General features: G+C 37.9%; 1 protein-coding gene across 1 annotated transcript in view; it reads left to right on the plus strand.

Annotated features, from left to right (window-relative positions):
- The window catches only part of USH2A (usherin), a 686,930-nt gene that overhangs the window by 542,767 nt on the left and 125,135 nt on the right, over positions 1-19,028 (plus strand). Inside the window, exons 52-55 of the mRNA XM_055333895.1 lie at positions 1,563-1,760; positions 2,421-2,575; positions 4,597-4,795; positions 18,191-18,298. Of these exons, the coding sequence (XP_055189870.1) occupies positions 1,563-1,760; positions 2,421-2,575; positions 4,597-4,795; positions 18,191-18,298 (660 nt within the window). The remainder of the gene's footprint in view (positions 1-1,562; positions 1,761-2,420; positions 2,576-4,596; positions 4,796-18,190; positions 18,299-19,028) is intronic.

Raw genomic sequence — 19,028 nt, forward strand, 5'->3', positions numbered from 1 at the left:
CTGGTGATGTGGGCCTGAAGGGGATGAAATAACAGTTATTAGCAACAAGCCGTTCAATCTGCTAGAGCCAGTCGATTCAAAAATACAGTGACCGTTGGTGGGTAGGTGGATGGTCTGGGTAGCTGGGTAGCCCCACAGGTCATTCAGGAATCTAAATTTATTCCAGTCGATGACTCATCACATTTCCAGTGTTGCCCTCCTTCCCACAGTGTAGCCTACATCACCACAACATCGTGCTTCCAGCCCATCAAAAGGGGAGGAGAATGTCCGTGGAAGGCAAGTGGTTTCCTCTTAGGAAGAGAGGCACAGGTTGCTCAGATCACTTCCATGCTTCTTCCAGTAGTGAGATCTGAGTCACGTGGCTGCCCCAAGCTGCAGAGAAAACTGGGAAAATTAGACCCTAGCCAGGAGGCCTCTGACCAGGACAGAAGGGAGATCAGGGCGCCCTGGTGGTCCTCACAGGTCACAAGTGGCAGATGCCCCCTTACCAGGGAAAATGAAGACAGAAGATAAGCCATTATATATTTTATATCAGCTTACATTTTATGACTTTCTGTCACATAACTTCTTGCACTTTATTTTCATATTATTTCTGTAGAGTAGGCAGATCAGGGTTTATGCTAAAGAGATACATGCAAGCAACATCTGGTCAAAAGACCCACATATATGGACTCAGACTCAACCCCACATCCAGTGAGGATAGAGCAGGTGGCCAGGCACCCAAGGAGGAGGACCTCTTCTTCTGATCATCCACGTGAGAAAAGTCATCCAGAAACCCCCACACAAAAAAACATACGAACATAATCAAATTTCACAAAATGAAATAAGTGGAAAACAGATTTAGCCAATTTTCTCCAGTTTGTTTGTTTGTTTAATTTGTAGCATTTGTGCTTCTGAAGTTACTAAATCTTAAAACTGAACACAGACCTTTGGGATGTCATTGAGTCACACGGAGGATTACCTAATAAAATTGTTGCCAGTTCAGAACACTCAACAGTTTGGTTTTGTTCTTTTAATTAGATGGTTGTTTTGGGTTTGGGTTTCAGTTCTGATTCAGTGAAAGAGGGAAGGATATCTATAGTGCATTGTGCACTCATTTATATCCACTAACCGTGATAAACCAAAGTTTCAAGTCCTGTATCTCATAATGACTACCTTATAATTTATATACTAATGTAGTGTAATATGAACAAGGTAAGAATTGGTAAAATTTATAATATAAAACTATAAAAGAATATTGGTGAACCTGCCCCATACAGAAGTAAAGGGTGCACACACTTGTGAAGTATTAACATCTAATGTGCATTAGTCTAGTACTTTAGGTCATTCTTGTTATCCCAGAAAAGGTGACATCTGTTCTGTGGAATTCCATATTTCTGCATCCAATAAACATGTTAAAATGTTTTTATGATTATGCACATTAAGATAAATCATTTTTAATGATGTAGAGCACTAAGCATATATTTTTCAGTATTTAAAAGATTCAATATTCATTCTAAATATGATGGTCGAAAAAATTAAAAATGTTTTAAAAATTTTGCTGTTCAATCCTCCCTTTCCAGATGTGAACCTGGAGCCTTATATGACATATGAGTATAGGATTTCTGCATGGAATCGCTATGGGCGAGGATTCAGCAGAGCCATTAGAGCCAGGACAAAAGAAGATGTGCCTGAAGGAGTGAGTCCACCTAGATGGACCAAAATGGATAATCTTGAAGATGTGATAGTCTTAAATTGGAAGAAACCTATACAATCAAATGGTATTAAGCTATTTTTAAAATTGAAATAGGAAAATCCTGTAAATCCATAAGGAAGTTGAAATTAGTGTTATCTACATATAATTGGCATGCATGCCAGGACTTGGTGTCAACCAAATGCACAGGAATAAGAGGAATTATTGTCAACTCTATACAGGGGAATAAGAAGTATCAAAGATATATTCAAGATCTCCGGCTTGAGCAAATTCTAGATTATAGACATACAATATTAACCATTAAAATTATTTTCTGGTAAAAGGAACATTAGGTGTGTGCCTACTTACCAATCCTTCATTTTGTAAAACAGGCCTCACGAATGTTTAGGCCCCCAATTGTTTTCTGGAACCTTCGCATATATCTGAGCTGCTTTCGAACAAGCAGACTGTTAAGGAAAGGCAAAATGGTTTTAATATTGAAAGTAATTTTGTTTGATACAGAGGGGAAATAAACATAAATGATTCTTTAATTATCTGTGTCCAGAATCCCTCTCTTCAATAAGAGTGCCTATCATTAAGAACTGCTTGAACGTAGCACATAATAGGACATTAAAAGTAAGTAATGCTATATTATAGCATTTCCTCAGAACCCTAAGACACATAAGTTGTTTGCCAATAGCTAAAAGGATATGACACTCCAATCTGGGCATTTCTCTGTTTCTTTTAGGTCCTATTATTTACTACATTCTTCTCCGAAATGGGATTGAATGCTTTCAGGGAACATCACTGAGCTTCTCTGATTCAAAGGGAATTGAACCATTTCAGGAATACTCATACCAGCTAAAAGCCTGCACGGTTGCTGGCTGTGCCGTCAGCAGCAAGGTAAGCGGAAGTACCCAAACTCCAGACAGAAGTAGCCAGTGATGAACGCCCAGGTTGTGAATGATTTTTCCAATGACAGAAAACAATATCCACCTCAATACAGTGTTAAGTAGGGTGTTCATGTGGCATCTCAATTGAGTATGAGAGATCACTGCAAAGGAAATGTATGCAAATATCAATATTTTGTTAACTTAAAAAGAAAAAAGAAGGAGAACTTGGATCAATATTATCCTCTTTATCACATTTTTCCTCAGCCAACTAGTTTTAAATGATCATCTGTAAATCCATCATCATTCCCAAATCTTGCCGCACTTTAAAAGAGTTTCTATTTAAATATCACATCAACAAAAATTGCCTGCTCTTGAAAAACAGAAAGGAGCAAAAGAGCCCAGCATAAACAACAAGATGATACCAAGACTTCTGCTACAGCCTTGGCAAGAAACGAACTCATGCAACAGGGATCAGAATGGAGAATATTCTGAAGATACAACAGATAATGGGAGGATGAAATCTATAGAACTTGGTGTCAACCAAATGCACAGGAATAAGAGGAATTGTTGTCAACTCTATGCAGAGGAATAAGAGGAAAGTATCAAAGATATATTCAAGCTCTCCGGCTTGAGCAAATTATAGATCACAGTGCCATTCTGCAAGCAAATAAAAAAATAAAAGGGGAAAATTTGAGCATAGAGAATAAGATTAAAATTTTAAATGTTTTTTAAAAATATATTTAAGAGAAGGAGCAGATAGCAGAGAGGCAGAAGGAAATGTTATTTGGCACATTAAGTGAAAACGTCTTGTCAGAAGCTGGATTATGAAGTGACTGAATTTGCTAGAAAGATCCATGTGAGGGTCAAAGCAAGGAGGTTGAATAGGGTCATTTAAGGAGAAAAGAGATAGAGACAAAAACAAGACCATAGGTGATGAACCCTGGGGATGTGAAGAGCCCACAAAGGAGACTGGAAAGAAACAATCAGACGATTTAGGAAGGAAATTAAAGAAAGAGCCATTTCAGAGGAAAGCCAAGAGCAACAAGCACACAGAAGCTCTGATTCTTTTCATGTGGTTACAACTTTAGAAGAGCAGCATCCTCACACACTGTGCAAGAACCATCCAAGTAAAACATTCAGTCAGATGGATCAGCTGCAGTGCATATGTGCAGCTTTTTATTCAACAGACCTCCAGAAACATCTCTGAGCGTGCCACCATTTAAACAGATGGCAGCTGATTGGCCCAATCAAAAGTTATGGTCCGAACGGTCCTCGAACAATTCCCTGCTTTTTTTTTTTTTTTTTTTTTTTTCCTTTTTTACGTAGGCACAGCTCCTGCCTACCAGCTGCCAGGACAATTGGTTAAAAAGTGAAACCAGAGTTAATTCTGTGAAGAAAACAAATGCAGCTAATGTTTGTCCAAAATCACATTTGGATAATGCTGAATAACTGGCTGGTTTATCCTTTTTTCCCTTCTCATTCAGTTCTTTTTCTAAGACATCGGGACAGACATTATCAAGCCATCCTGAGTTTCTTAGGAAGAACACAAAAGAATACAAAAAAAAAAAATCTGCCCATTTATACTGTTCAAAGCATATTATATGCAAGCAAGTTCAGATGTGGGTTTTGCTTCATATTTACTGGTGCTTAAAATGTACAAAATCAGGCTGTTAAAATGCAAAGACACTGATGGGCCATATGGAAGAGAGTTATCAAGAGTTCTCCAGTAAGACAGTCTGCCAGCCAGATTTTACTTGTTTAAGCTGAGGGCTGCACTCCGCCGTCAAAATTCTTGTTGAACCTGTTGTGATAAATGGTAGTCTGAGACTTAGGTAATGTATTCAAGGTCAGATTTCATTGTTTAAATAGGATGGGAGGAAAAGAATAAAAAAGGGGGACTGTTTCTTCCAAGCCCCTGCTAATGATATGCCAGGCCAGACAACAACATTTTAAAACAAAAGTGACATTCTCGTTGATCAGAGTACCTCGTGGCCTATGACCATAAATTGCTGGTTAATTCCTGTGTTTCAGGTAGTTGCAGCTACTACCCAGGGAGTCCCGGAGAGCGTCCTGCCGCCCAGGGTCAGGGCACCCAGCGCGGAGGCCCTGCATTTGAGCTGGAGCATCCCTGAGAAACCAAATGACATCATTAAAGAGTACCAGCTCAGGCAGACTGGGAGAGGTCTCATCTACAGTGGCACCAATGACAGGAGGCAGCATACGGTCACAGGTGAAAAAAAACAGAGGAAAAACCTACCGGAAGAGTCTGTCTCTGTGGTTGGGGGGGCAAAGCATCCCAGGGGTGTGCGTTTGATATATGAGGTCACTTCGAAAGGACGTGTTCTCTTGACATATGGTCAGGTCCCACTTATCCATGCTAATAGAAGAGCCCACACTGGCAGCAATAAGCCACAACAGCAGATAACTTCAGAAATAATTTATATTTGGCTTTGATATGCATTATGTGTAGGGTTTTTGCATCAGTATTAACTTTTTTTTTTCTCAGACAAACGGTAAGATGCATTTTCATTCCCCAAGTATATTCTCCTAGATAATGGGACTAGGCTAGCCAAGAATGTACTGGAAGGCAGGGAGAAATCAGCCAGAGGCTAACATTTATCTACTGAGTGGGTAACTAATACACAGAATGGTTGACAGGTGACTGTTTGTGACAATTGGCTATTAACATCAATTAATAGTGATTATATTAGTTTTATTGTTTGTTATAACATTTACTATAATTAATTTTCGTAAAATAATAATAGTACAGTTATAATAGCATAAAGTCAGATAATTGCTAGAAGTGATTATGGTAATAATTAACATGTTTCGGTTTGAATGTCACTTCTGAAGAGAAGAGAAACATCTTCTGACTTCCCCCATCTAAGGAAGCTTCTCGCATCACCTTGTCTCATTTTCATCACAAATCTCTCACTGCCAGATAGTGTTTGTTTTTATGTCCCCCTCACTGGGATGTAAGCTCCAGAATTGCAGAGACCTTCTGTACCTTGTTCAAAACAGTACTTCCAGCGCCTGGAACAATCCTGGACACATCCACAGACGCTAAACAAATGTTTGGGGAGTAAGTGACTTTCACGCGTGACACTTGGCATGTACTGTCTCATTTGATTCTCTTCACAAACCAATGCGGTAAAGAGTTATTACTCCCATTTTACAGAAAAGAACACTTTGAGATATTAAGTAACTTAGTTCATTATTTAGATCTACTGAATTATCCCAAACAGTTGTAAATTGTAAGTTTGGATTCTGAGGCCACAGGCAAGAGGTTACAAACTTACTTTTCCCCTATTGAGAACAGCTTCCTTTCATGGCCTCCTGAGTAGATGTTCTTCCTCCATTGGACCCCATGGCTTGCAGGGAACATTGATACTAGAGATAATAAAAACTGCAAGAAGTGCAGAAAAGCCTGGAAGAGTGTGCCTGAGTTTTCCTCAGAGGAGGGACAGGTTATACTACACGGTGGAAAAATCAATTCATCCTGATTTGCTCTTAATTCTATGACTCCCTGACACACAAGCAGGCATTCATTGACAGATGTCCCCTGTTTTCCAGAAGTGCCAGAAGCCTACAGAAGGGGCTTCATAAATATTTGCAGACCAGCACATTGCATTCCTTATCTGAAGATCCTGAGCTAAATCAATGATCATGGAGATGGAAAAATGGAAAAAGCCTTCATCAATTCATATTATTAAAGTTATTTCTTAGATCATATTTCACTGAAAGTGAAAATGATCACAAATAGTTGAAATGCTGTTGTTTTACATAATAAAACTTTACATTTATATTGTGCTTTATAATTTGAAAGAACTGCTTGCCTTTGGACACGTTTGGTTCTCATCACATCCCTATAAGTGAGGGATGTTTTAACATCCACATTTAAAAGATGAAGAATTAAAGTGACATGCTTAGGGTGCCCAAGGCATCAGAATACCATTTCATTCCAAAAAAAAAAAAAAAAAGGAAAGAAAAGAAAGACAGAAAGAAAAAAAGAAAGCAATGTTGCCTGCTTGCTGTGTTCTAAAAGAAGTTTGCTGCTTGTTTCAAAAAGCTCCCAGTGACAGGGAACTAATTGCAAATACACCATAACTGATGCCACAGCAGAACTTTAAAGAACACAGTGGGGGGAATCAAAAGAATGACTTAAAGTAAAAAATGGAATGACAATTGCAGAGTTTTAAAAGCCAAGTTAAGGCACATTTAGACCCTGTATCAGTAAAGGTTTCACAAAAAAACTGGGATACAGTGATACGGAATGTTCTCCTTCTTACCCTCTCTGTTTAGCCGGCGTGAGCTTTAAACTGTGTGGGCTGTTCTGGTTTGCATTTTTTTAAAAATGAGCATTTACATGCCAACAGACTAAATTCAAATGTAATGTTCAAACCAACAGGATTGATAGCCTCATTAATTATAAAATAATTGGGAAGATTTTTCTTTAAACCACCTTCACTCCACCAGTTCTTCCTCTCATTGTCATTTTTAATGAATATTTTCATGTCAGAGAGGATTTCGTACACCTCACTTGATGCCAGAAGTTCTTTTTTATTAGGATAAATATTTTAAAGTTTTTCTATGTGCTTTTACTTTTTATAAGATCAGTAAAATGAAAAGTAGCCTTTAGAATTCATTTGGTTCATCCTCTGTACCATTTTAAATAGATTTAGACAGTACTTCACTTGGGCAAGACGGCCCTAAAGAGAAATGTCTTTGTTGAATGAAGTAAACTCTCATTCAGCAAAACCTTGCTGAATACAGAACCTCCTATACGTAGTTTCTACAGGATGGCAACGGTGCCAGGCCTTAAAGCATCTAATACCTGAGATCTATACAGTGTTCACATATCTTATCTGCCAGGAAAAATTCAGTTCCATAGTTCTCTGACTGACCAAATTCACTATGGAAGTATTTTATGATATCAGTGAGTATTTTATTGAGTTCATGGAATGAACAATCAAATTCATTTTACATTGCATCTCAAATGTTTGATCAAAGACCTGCCTATACCCCCTGGGGTAAATGTTTTGATTTTCTCATCATTTCCAAAAACCTTGGCATTCCCTAAGTTAACATTCAGACGCTAATGAAGCTGTAGCACTAGTCATCCTGGAGCCTGAAAATCTAGGTCCTTAGAAATGACAGAAGGGAAAGCGAGCACCTTGCCTCAGCCCCATCGTCTCCATGCTTATTTTTAATTACCTCAAAGCTTTAGAAACATGATCCCGTAAATGCTTTGTGGGAATAGTGGCGAATGCACTCATCATGTGAAATCCATAAATTGCTTATAATCCTCTCAAGATGTTAAAAAAAGCATTAAGTAATTGAAGACAGGAAGTCCTCAGTTAATTATTTAGAGGTGTTATCAATGCTTTAAGTAAACTGAAGCATTTTCTGCTATCTCACTGAGCTGAATACCATGGGGACGAAGGAGAAACAGCCATCATCTTCTCATATCCGCTAATGCAAACAGCACATGGCAGCTTGTCAATAAAAGACCTTTTCATATCATTTATTACTAAACAGGTCCCCCATCCTGCACAGAACAATTGGGATGGCAGTTATGGCATTGTTTCACGTTGGGTTACCACTGCTTCATATATGGGCCTCCTAGCGTGGGCACTGGGCAAAAGAGATGGGGAAAGGATTAACTAAATAATTAGGGCCACCGAGAACAAAATGAATTAATCATATCCTCTTTAGCAGCAGATTTGATAAGGGCTTATGTGTCTCTTAACTCTGGGAGAAGTGTTTTCAAAATAATTTATGAAAAGTTGCTTATCGCTGCATTTTCCTTGAAAGGGAAGACCCACCAGCATTAAGCTGTGAGGAGAGAACGATTTGCCTTTTCCATTTTCTTAGAAGCTCATGAAGATGTCCTGTGCTAAAATAGCATACACCCTAACAATGCAGGTGGTAGCAGACATGCACTGCTAATGTACTGAAACAGATGTCCTGTTGAAGAAAAAAAAAAAAATGACCATCAGTATCACAAAATGTGGAATTTCTTTATATGGGGATCTTACATTTAGATAACTCTGCTATGTACTCCCATAGTAGCCGACACGTGGCTCTCATGGCATTTATTATACTTTATCACAATATCCTTCTTGTCTCTGTTCCTCAGCTAATAGGTGAAGTTTTTTAAGGACAGACAACAGCCTCTTTTTTTGCCATTGTATCATCTACACTATGACAGGCACCCATCATATTATTTAGCGTATTAAGTATTCAAGAATATTTGTTGAGTGCGTAGATATTAAATAACTAGTACCCAAATGATTTTATTCTGTTTTGACTGGACACAAAAATCATACTGTCAAATACATCTAAATCTCAGGCAGGAATGGCTACATAATTTGCAGAGTCCAGGGCAAAATGAGAATGTGGAGTCCTTTGTCCCAAAATTATTTAGACACAGCTCAACATCCAAAAAACAAATGATTCAATTAAAAGGTGGGCAGAAGACATGAACAGACATTTCTCGAAAGAAAATATGCAGATGGCCAACAGACCCAGGCTCAACAACACTCATCATCAGTAGAATGCAAATCAAGACTACAATCAGATGACACTTCACATCTGTCATAGTGACTAAAATAAAAAACACGAGAAACAGCAAGTTTTGGTGAGGATGTGGAGGAAAATGAACCCTCGTGCACGGTTAGTGGGAATGCAAACTGGTGCAGCCACTGTGGAAGACAGTATGAAGGTTCCTCAAAAAGGGAAACATAGAGCTACCCTATGATTTGGTAATTGGACTACTGGGTATTTGCCTGCAAAATACAAAAAGAGATATATGCACCCCTATGTTTACTGCAGCATTATTTACAGTAGCCAAATTATGGAAGCAGCCCAAGTGTCCATCAATGGATGAATGGATTAAAAAAAATATATGGCACATATCCACACTGGAATATTATCCAGCCATAAAAAAATGAAATCTTACCAGTTGCAACACATGGGTGGAGCTAAAGAGAATAATGCTAAGCGAAATAAATCAGAGAAAGACAAATATCATATGATTTCACTGATATGTGAAATTAAAGAAACAAAACAAATGAACCAAAGGAAAAAAGAGAGAAAGACAAACCAAGAAACAGGCCTTTGACCCTAAAGAACAATCTGGTGGTTTCCAGAAGGGGGGAAATGGGTAAAAGAGGTGAGGGGGATTAAGAGTAGAGTACGCTTACCATGATGAGCACTGAGTAATACTTAGAGTTGCTGAATCACTATATTGTACGCTTGAAATGAATATAACACTGAACGTTAACTATATTGGAAGTAAAAACTTAATAAAAATTTTTAGAAAAGTAAATTTTTCAAAAAAAATCATTAAGAATTTTTGAAAATAGAATAGTAGATAGTATTAGTATTTTGATAGTAATAGTATTTTGAAATAGAATAGTAGAATCAAGCACTGGATCCTTCTCTACATGGGACCTTGGGTCACATATCCATGCCTCCAGCCTTGATCTCTGGCAATCTGGATTTATTGGCAGTGCATTTCTTTAACCGAAACAGAGAGGAGGAAAACTAGGATGATGATCATGTCCTCAGAACAGCTTCCAGAGGGATCCCTGGGTGGCGCAGCGGTTTGGCGCCTGCCTTTGGCCCAGGGCGCGATCCTGGAGACCCGGGATCAAGTCCCACGTCGGGCTCCCGGTGCATGGAGCCTGCTTCTCCCTCTGCCTGTGTCTCTGCCTCTCTCTCTCTCTCTCTCTCTCTCTCTCTCTCTCTCTCTGTGACTATCATAAATAAATAAATTTAAAAAAATTAAAAAAAAAAAGAACAGCTTCCAGAGCTTCTCTTCAGTGGTCTCAGAACATTGCATGTAGCGCTCTGTACTACATTTGCCCCAGCTACTACCTGACTACTGACCACCAAGCATCAGACCTATGAAACTATTTTCATAGATATGAAAGATCTAATCTATAGCTAATATTTCATCTATTGTCATAGATATGACAATTCATTTTATTTTCATTTTTCCAAACTTGAGGAAAACTTTGTGCCTATTTGCAAAATAAATACATAAATAATAGCATAGCATCAGTCGCCATTTTATACTTTAAAAAAAAAAGTCTTATTGATAGAATATTATAGCCAAAGAATTACAATCAACACCTGTCTAGACAATAGTATTTAAAGAAAAAAAAATTTCCCCTGAAATCTCAGTTTCAGGTTCCTTGCCTGGGCAATCACTGCTTCTGTTTTGCCCCAAGAGCTCGAAAGAACTCCTGCTCTCTCTGCAAAATATGTCCTTGTCAAGCTTCTGCACAGCATCAGACTTTGCTGCCACCTGATGCCACATTGTGTTTCTAGAGAAGACTCTGCCTCAAAATGTAGAATAAGTGGCTTTGTTCTAGGACAGCACCAGACTCCAGAGAAGAAAAACATGTATTAAAATAGTGTTACTAAACTCAAACAAGGAAGGGTCTTTTCTTGGACTATCTTAATAATAGTGTTGATGTTGATATGCATTTGGAAAGAGAGTCTGCCAAGAAATAACTTATCTGGGAAGTGCTTCTTGGGATGAATCTGATTATTAAGATATTGGGGGGAGGGGCCTAAACTATGGCCTGGAATTTGTCACAAAATATAGAATTAAGAAACAATTAAGCTTGCAGCAAGTTGTCAGAAGCAAAAGTCATGAGATTACCTCGCAGGCATTTGCAATGCAAGAGCACCTTTATTTTGATGTTTTGACGCCCAGCTCATGAGCTGTCAACTGAATTTGTACTTTGAAGCCTCGATACAGGAAACGGTTCCAATGGCTGCTCACAAACAGGCAAGAAATTGGCTTGACTAACCGGGATGCACAGCTCCTGAGGTTGTGGTGGGTGGTCCTATCAGGAAAAGGGAATCCCAGCCTGTGAGCTCCTGACACATTCCTTGATCCAATTTCATGAAACAAATCATCATGTAAATGCACCTTAGATGTCTCTAAAGCAAATCCGCAATATTTTAATGTATCAGTTTTGAACATCCAGATTTTCAATTTTTAATTTAATAGGAATCCTGCTATAATTCTACCCATCGCAGCCAGCGTTGCCAGTGGGTGCTGGAAGTTCCTGGGAGTCTCCATGTGCAGAGACTATCTGGAAGGGATCACTTAGTGAGAGCCAAGGCCGATAAGGGCAGAAAAAAGTGTTTCACAGCAGCAGGATTGCATGTGGATTCGGGGGGGACCCTGCCAAACACCCAGTTTGGGTGAACTTGTACCGAGATCAGCTTGTTGCCCAAAAGGTGTATATTTGATAACCACCTACCGAAAAGTTTTTGAGATAAGCCAGGCCTCTCAGCCCTTGAACTCATCACTGACCAGATTGATGGAGAAACTTTCAAAGTTTGCATTTATAGGATTATTTGGTAATTCCTTAGAAAACAGCAGATGACATTATAGAATAATATAGAATTCATTATACGAATGCTCTGAAGTAGCACTTGCTATCTGAGATTATAATGGACAAAATGCCTTCTCCTGACTATTAATCTGGATATTAAAAATTGGAAACAAGCTGTTCCTTATCAAATGTGACTGACACTGACAAAGACATTGGTTCTGTTTTCCAAATCATATTTTTTGTGATTCATAGGCAGACTCCAGGTGATCCCTTTTAACACACATTTGCTCTGGAACGTAATGTTACTTGAAAGTATAATTGTCATGAGTTTGGTTATAGTATGCTTCTTTCCTTTAAGAGAGAACATGATTCCCTGTAGGGAAATTCAAGTAATTTGCAGCCACCATAATCTCCACTGCACTGAAATGTTAAATGCTTGGCTTTTCTCCATGCATTTGCCTTTCTCTGCTCTACAACTCCTATCTCCCACTCTTTTAATTCAATGCTGAGCACTTGAATGATGTTTTCTTTTCTCCTTCTACTCTTGGACTTCAGGATTAAGTTACAGTCAGAATGGTTCCTTTGAGACATCTCTTTATTTCCCTCTTCTCATCCTGATCAATTCATGAGTGTTTTCAGTTGCTGTGCCCTTTTCAATGCCTGTTACTAATATTTCATATATATCTCAGTTTAAGGAGCACCCATAGAGACTTACTTAAAATGGCAACAAATTCCAGTTGAAATGCATTGATTTTATTGAGTTTTACGGAGTCATATATATGAAAGGTCATCCAGTTCATGTAAATCATTTATGCCTGATGGCAGTCGATGCTTTCCTTACAGATTATTTGAACCAAGGCTGTTAGTAATTTAGTCCTCTGACAATATGAAAAATCCAAGACCTAAGTAATAGGACGTGGACAATTATGGATTCGAGTCTTGCCTTCCCTCAAGTTAGTCTGTAACTCAAGCAGCCTCCACCATCATGCCCACAGTTTAAAGATATGGGAACTGAGGCACCTAGAGGTCAGAAAGCTGGCCCGTGGCAGTCGCTAGTAAGTATGTAAGGGATTAGGACCCAAAATAATCTAACTTCACAAGCTTCTCTCCTAACAGCAAGGCTGCACCACTTCAGTACATGAATTGTGGAAATGTTCAAAATGGAAATATTTAAATAAATAAATAAATAAATAAATAAATAAATATTTATAAATATATTTCTATATTTATAAATATATTTCTATATTTATAAATATATTTCTATATTTATAAATATATATATATATATTTGTAGTGTGTGTGTGTGTGTGTGTGTGCTTAGTGGAAGTTTCATTAGGCTTTGGGCTACCTATGTCATCACTTTCCTGTGTTTCAGAAGCCCGACCCTATTGCTCTGGGCCATACTTCTCAGGCCAGCTACCCAGACTTCTATCTTCACCAGAGCTTATCTCTATAATAATAGATGAGTTCCTCCACTTGTCTATTCTCTGACTCCCTTACCTATAAAATAAGCAGATAATTGCAGTGCCTCAGGGAGTTACCAAGGGTTTTGATTATGTTAATACCCATGAAATACACAGAAGAAGGCCCCCAAGTGGTGTTCAGTAAACTTCAGCTACTGTATTTTTATGTGATCTAGTAATCAATTTCCTAAAAAATAACGCCATTTCTCAAAAAGTTTATTTAATTAATGTATAGAGTCCAGTGAAAAGACAGGTTAAAATGGAACAACAAAAATCCCCTGAGCTTTGTTTTTTGTTTTACCTTACTATAGTTTTTTTTATTGAGTAGATGTTTGAACTAAATACTTCCAACATATTTCTTTCGTTTTAAGAATAGTTGCAATGTTTTCTACCACTTTGACATCTTTCAGATGCTGTTTAATCTTCAAAGGGAAGAAAGTTGTTGAAAAATTTCAGTGTGCTTGGCGGTACTCTTATGTGGTGGGAGGGCACAGGGCTTGGTGTTAAAGTTGCGGGTTCGTCTCTACCCCAATCTGATCACTCTTTTGCTGTAGAGCATTTGCTTCTTTGAGCCTCAGTTATTTTACCTGTGAGGCAGGAATAATAATTTCTGTTCTGGTGATATTTAAGGTGAAACCTCTTCACCTTTTCACTAAACCTTTTCATGTTGTTGCTAATTGTCTCTCCCAGAATCTTGTAACTATCTCTAACGTGCATAGGGTAATAACAGCTGCTTATGGTCCCCTTGTGTAACATACAAGAATCTGAACTTGTGTGCCAGCATGTGACATTATTAGTAATTATAATATTAGTATGAGTTAGAACTCTTTTTCTTGCAAGTTACAGAAAATTCAGTCCAAGCAGGCTTAACAAATGAGCCTTTATTGGCTCGTGTAAATAAAAAAATCAGGTGAAGACTGAAGGCTAAGAAGAATCCAAGACCCAATTTCTTTTTACCTCTGAGTTCTCCTCCATTCTCAAGCTGTGTGTGGTTAACAAAGAACCACGCCAGCAGGAAGAATGAAAGTTCAAGTTCAAGGCCTACCTTCCATTAGCCTAAATCAGGTCATAGACTCAGGCCTGAGCAGTGAACATTGCAAAGGGAAGGTGGAACTGTGTCCATAAGTAGTCAATATAGGAGGAATCAATTCTAAACAAAACACAAAGCCTATTAGTGGCCAAAAGACTGGTTTCCACAAGGAAAACTGGAGCTGTTATAAAAGGAAGTATGATGGGACGCCTGGGTGGCTTAGTGGTTGGGCAGCTGCCTTTGGCTCAGGTCATGATCCTGGGATCCAGGATCAAGTCCCGCACCAGGCTTCTGCGAGGAGCCTGCTTTTCCCTCTGCCTGTGTCTCTGCCTCTCTCTCTCTCTCTCTCTGTGTGTGTCTCTCATGAATAAATAAATCTTTTTTAAAAAATAAAAGGAAGTATGAATGGACTCTGGAAGGTAAACATAGCAGCTCTGGAGGTGAAGGATACAAACTGGCAAATGTGAGTTGAAATGAAATGAATAATTCTACCTTTGTTCCATGTGGCCCTTCAATTGGCCCCTACCCATACTTCAGGACCGGACACGATCCTTGAGGACAGACTGCCCATGAATTAGATTAAGTCCATCTGTCCTTCTTTCCTTCACTTAAGGTCTCATGCCTCCCACTTTTGTGTTTCCTGTTCCTCCATCTTTGTCTCCTTTCCCCAGTTCATTACATCCATTCCTCTTGACTGGTGATGTCTTTGAATTCCTCTGGCTTCCTGACCTAGGCTCTCTACCCAATGCTCAGCTCTGCATCCTGGCCTTTTGATTCTGGTACTCCAGGAGCTTCAAGAGCTGCATACTCCTCCACTAGACCTGGCCCAATGCTCTGCAAGGCCAACCCATACCATCCAATTTAAGCACCTGTAACAGACTCCTCTGGCACACTTTCCTTAATCTATCAAAATTCACAATGAGCTGGCTATTCCACTGTTGTACCATCTCTAAACAGCTGTCTTCTAGTGTTCTGAGCTATATATAAAGTGGATTCCACTAAACCTGCTTCAGAAAGATTTTGTAAGGAATGGACAATTTCTATTTTCATATACTTTAATTTTCTTTTTAGCTGCTATCCTCATTGCAAACATCCTCAGACCTCTCATCAACCTTAGAACACTTCTGTGATGACAAATTTTCTCTACTTTTTCTAAGATGTATCCTAAAATACATCTTGCAAGAAAAAGTCTCTTCAATAGTCACTGCTTATTGGCAATCACCTTAGCTAGAACACAAAATGAAAAGGAAAATTAAGCCTCATTTTGGGCCCCCCCAAAATATTTGTTTGTTTTTGTTTGAGAAGAAAATTCTGAAGAAAGATCAAGCATTGCTTCACTTTTACCCAGCCATACTTAAGTCTGACATTCAGACAAAATCTAGAAACTATTTATTGTTTACACATTCCATTATTTTTTGTATTATTTTAATAAATATTCTGTAACTAAGATAGAATTGCTTATACAAGGAATAGATGTTATGGGCAGAGATACTCATGGAATTATGAGGAAGGGTCTATTTGGTCAGATCACACTTTGGCTGGATGTCATAGACATCATAGCCTGACATCTTTATGGAGCAGATTTATGGGTTTTGTGTTCTTTAAACAGTATTTAACAAACATCAAATACCTACGATAGGCACTACTAGGGGAAAAAAATGATGAAAAAAAAAACACTCAAAGACGTAAATCTTACTCTCAAAGGGCTTATATTCTAAGTGAAAAAGTAAGATATTCAAATGAAACAGTGTTAGAAGGGTCTAGACCCCTTTTTCAGTAGCAAGAGTAAAGAGGGAGCATTGTCGAACTAAATCAGCCTGCCACTGAAGTCTCTGACCTTCATACTTAGACAATTCCTCCCGTTTTCTTTTGAGCTCTATATTTTATAATCTTTGGCATTTTCCCATAAACTTTTATCAAATATATATGGCTTGGGTATGGCTTAGATCTTTCATCATATTTCTTATCTATAAATCAGGTAAATATCAAAATTATGTAAATCCCCCATAGCGTCCAAATGGAAGATTACAATCAAATAAGTATCTGTATCTTATCACTAAATTGATAAGGAAACACAAAGGGCTTTGAAGCTGAATCCTGAAGCAGCTCCAGCTGCAGAACATTATTGCTTTAGCAGAGAACCCAGATGACTGCTCTAATTCTAAATGAACTCTTTAATTTTTTCATTGATTTAACAAGCATCTACTTTGTGCCTGTCATTATTCGAAGGATACAGTAGTATTTTTTTAGATATAGTATCCTTTAGTGATCTTTTAGAGCTTACATCCTAGACATAGAGACAAACAAAAAATGAACAGATATAATAAAACATCAGAAAATGTTGAGGCCTTATGAAGAAGGAAATAAATTGAAGGAAGACCAAGCGCTGGGTGTAGTGTGTAGATATTCCTTGAGGAATCTTTAAAAAATTTTTTAAAATGTAGAATTTGAGCAAAAATCTACATAAAACCACAGAGTGACAAATGACTGTCTCTGGAAAAAGTCATGCTACCAAAAGAACAATATACGTAAAAATGTAGTTAAGAATTCATGAAAAGTTGATATGATAATTATTAGATCCCTGTTATCATTTGGCCCAATTGTTCGACATATAGACTAAGTCCCATTCTTTAAGAAAAGAAAATTTTTTTTAGCTTTGGCACTGTTTGAATTTTCCCAAGAATCAAAGCAAGAAATGTTAGCCTCCATTGACTCCTTGTCGAATGCTGCTAAGGTTCTTCTATTCAAAGAAAGTACTTCTCTAAGGAACCCATTTCATCTTCCCAAAAGCCTTAGAAGCTAGCTCCTATATTTCCCATTTTTATAGATCAAGGCAAAGAGAAGCCAAATAACTTGCCCAAGGTCACTAGCTATGGCGTCGTGAAGTCTAACAACATATAATTTCTACTGTAAAAGGATTGCCATTCTTATTTTTCCTGAGAACTTATTGAGCAGTTACTGGGCTGTGTCATATTCTGAATACAATAAGCACTATCCTTTCATCAAATTATTCTTAATCGGTGTGTAAAGACAAAACCAATACATCCCCCAAAAACTACAGAGGTTAAGTGTGAGATGGTACTCTGGGCACATACAGAGAAGTGCAAAGTTTAAAAAAAAAAAAAAAGTTGGTGTGAATATAAGCTGAATATGGCTTGGGGCTAAAAAATGTTGAATCTAACCTTCTTTTTATTTTTTTCCACCTTTATTCATATAAGAAGCAATTGCAGAAACTAGGATGGTTAGCCTGGAGAAGAGAAGACTCAGGGGGGATTTGATAACTGTCTACAAATATTTGAAGAACTGTCATGTGGAAAAGAAATTAGATTTGTTCTATATGTCCCTAGGGGTGCAAGTGATGGAAAGAATTCACCACAATATAGGGAAAGGACTTTCAAACAAAATAAGGAGAACTCTAGAGCTCTCTAAAGATGGAACGGGCTCTTTGAGAGATGAATACTGTGATTGCCTAGGCAAGGCAGTCTTTTCAATGACCTCTTGTACAAGGGAATCAAGAGAAAGATGGATGGGTGGATGGATTGCATGAATTTTAAGATTTCTTCTAAAGCTTAGAATTTATTATTTTATTAATGATAAATGAAATTTCTATTTATATCAAGCTGCTTGTAAAGTTCATATCTCCATTAAAGAGTGTTTTCTGCTGTTAATATTTTTGGAAATTGTATCTACAACTCCACATGCTACTTCCGGTGCTTAATTGATAATAAATAATCCTCTCAAGATGTACTTTATTTCTTGTTTGCTCTTTCTAGGTCTCCAGCCATACACCAACTACAGCTTCACACTTACAGCTTGTACATCTGCTGGATGCACTTCAAGTGAGCCTTTTCTAGGTCAGACACCGCAGGCAGCCCCTGAAGGTAATTAAAAAATATCCATGATTTGGGAGAAGAAGTTTTCATATGGCATTTTGAAGTGAATTCCATAAACCCTTTCATGTCAAACAAAAAAGGAATAAAATCGACAAGTACAAAATAAAATTGTATTCTAGGTTTCCATTCTTAACGTTGGATTCACCTGTAAGCCTCCCAACATAAATTTTGCTTTCAGTTCTTTAAACCTTTTAAATTTAGTTTTCTGTTAAAAAAAATTATATACTAGGATATAAAATTCCTCAAAAAATCAAAGTTAAATATTTCTGGAATGCCTGATACATAACAAGGACATGCTCACTGCTGATGTTTACTTATTTACTACCATGAAGAACTTACCATCAAGTCAAAGGCACAGGACAAGTACCAAAACTTAAAGAGAGAGAACTGGGGAACCTGGGTAGTTCAGTCAGATTAGCATCAGGGTCTTGATTTCGGCTCAGGTCGAAATCTCAGGGGTTTGATCTTAAGGTTGTGATATCAAGCCCCTCCTTGGTCTCCATGCTCAGCATAGAGTCTACTTGAGATTCTCTCTCCCTTTGCCCCTCCCACCATCTCAAATAAGTAAATAAATAAAACCTTTAAAATATATAGAGGGAGAATCTGAAAGGTGATGGTAAGAAAGAACAAATGGTCAATAATATTGTAATACTGTATGGTGACTCCACTTATTATTAAGTAACATATAAAACTGCCAAATCAATATGTTGTACACAGG

Source organism: Nyctereutes procyonoides, unplaced genomic scaffold (genome assembly GCF_905146905.1).
Source record: "Nyctereutes procyonoides isolate TBG_1078 unplaced genomic scaffold, NYPRO_anot_genome, whole genome shotgun sequence".
NCBI classification, from domain to species: Eukaryota; Metazoa; Chordata; class Mammalia; order Carnivora; family Canidae; genus Nyctereutes; species Nyctereutes procyonoides.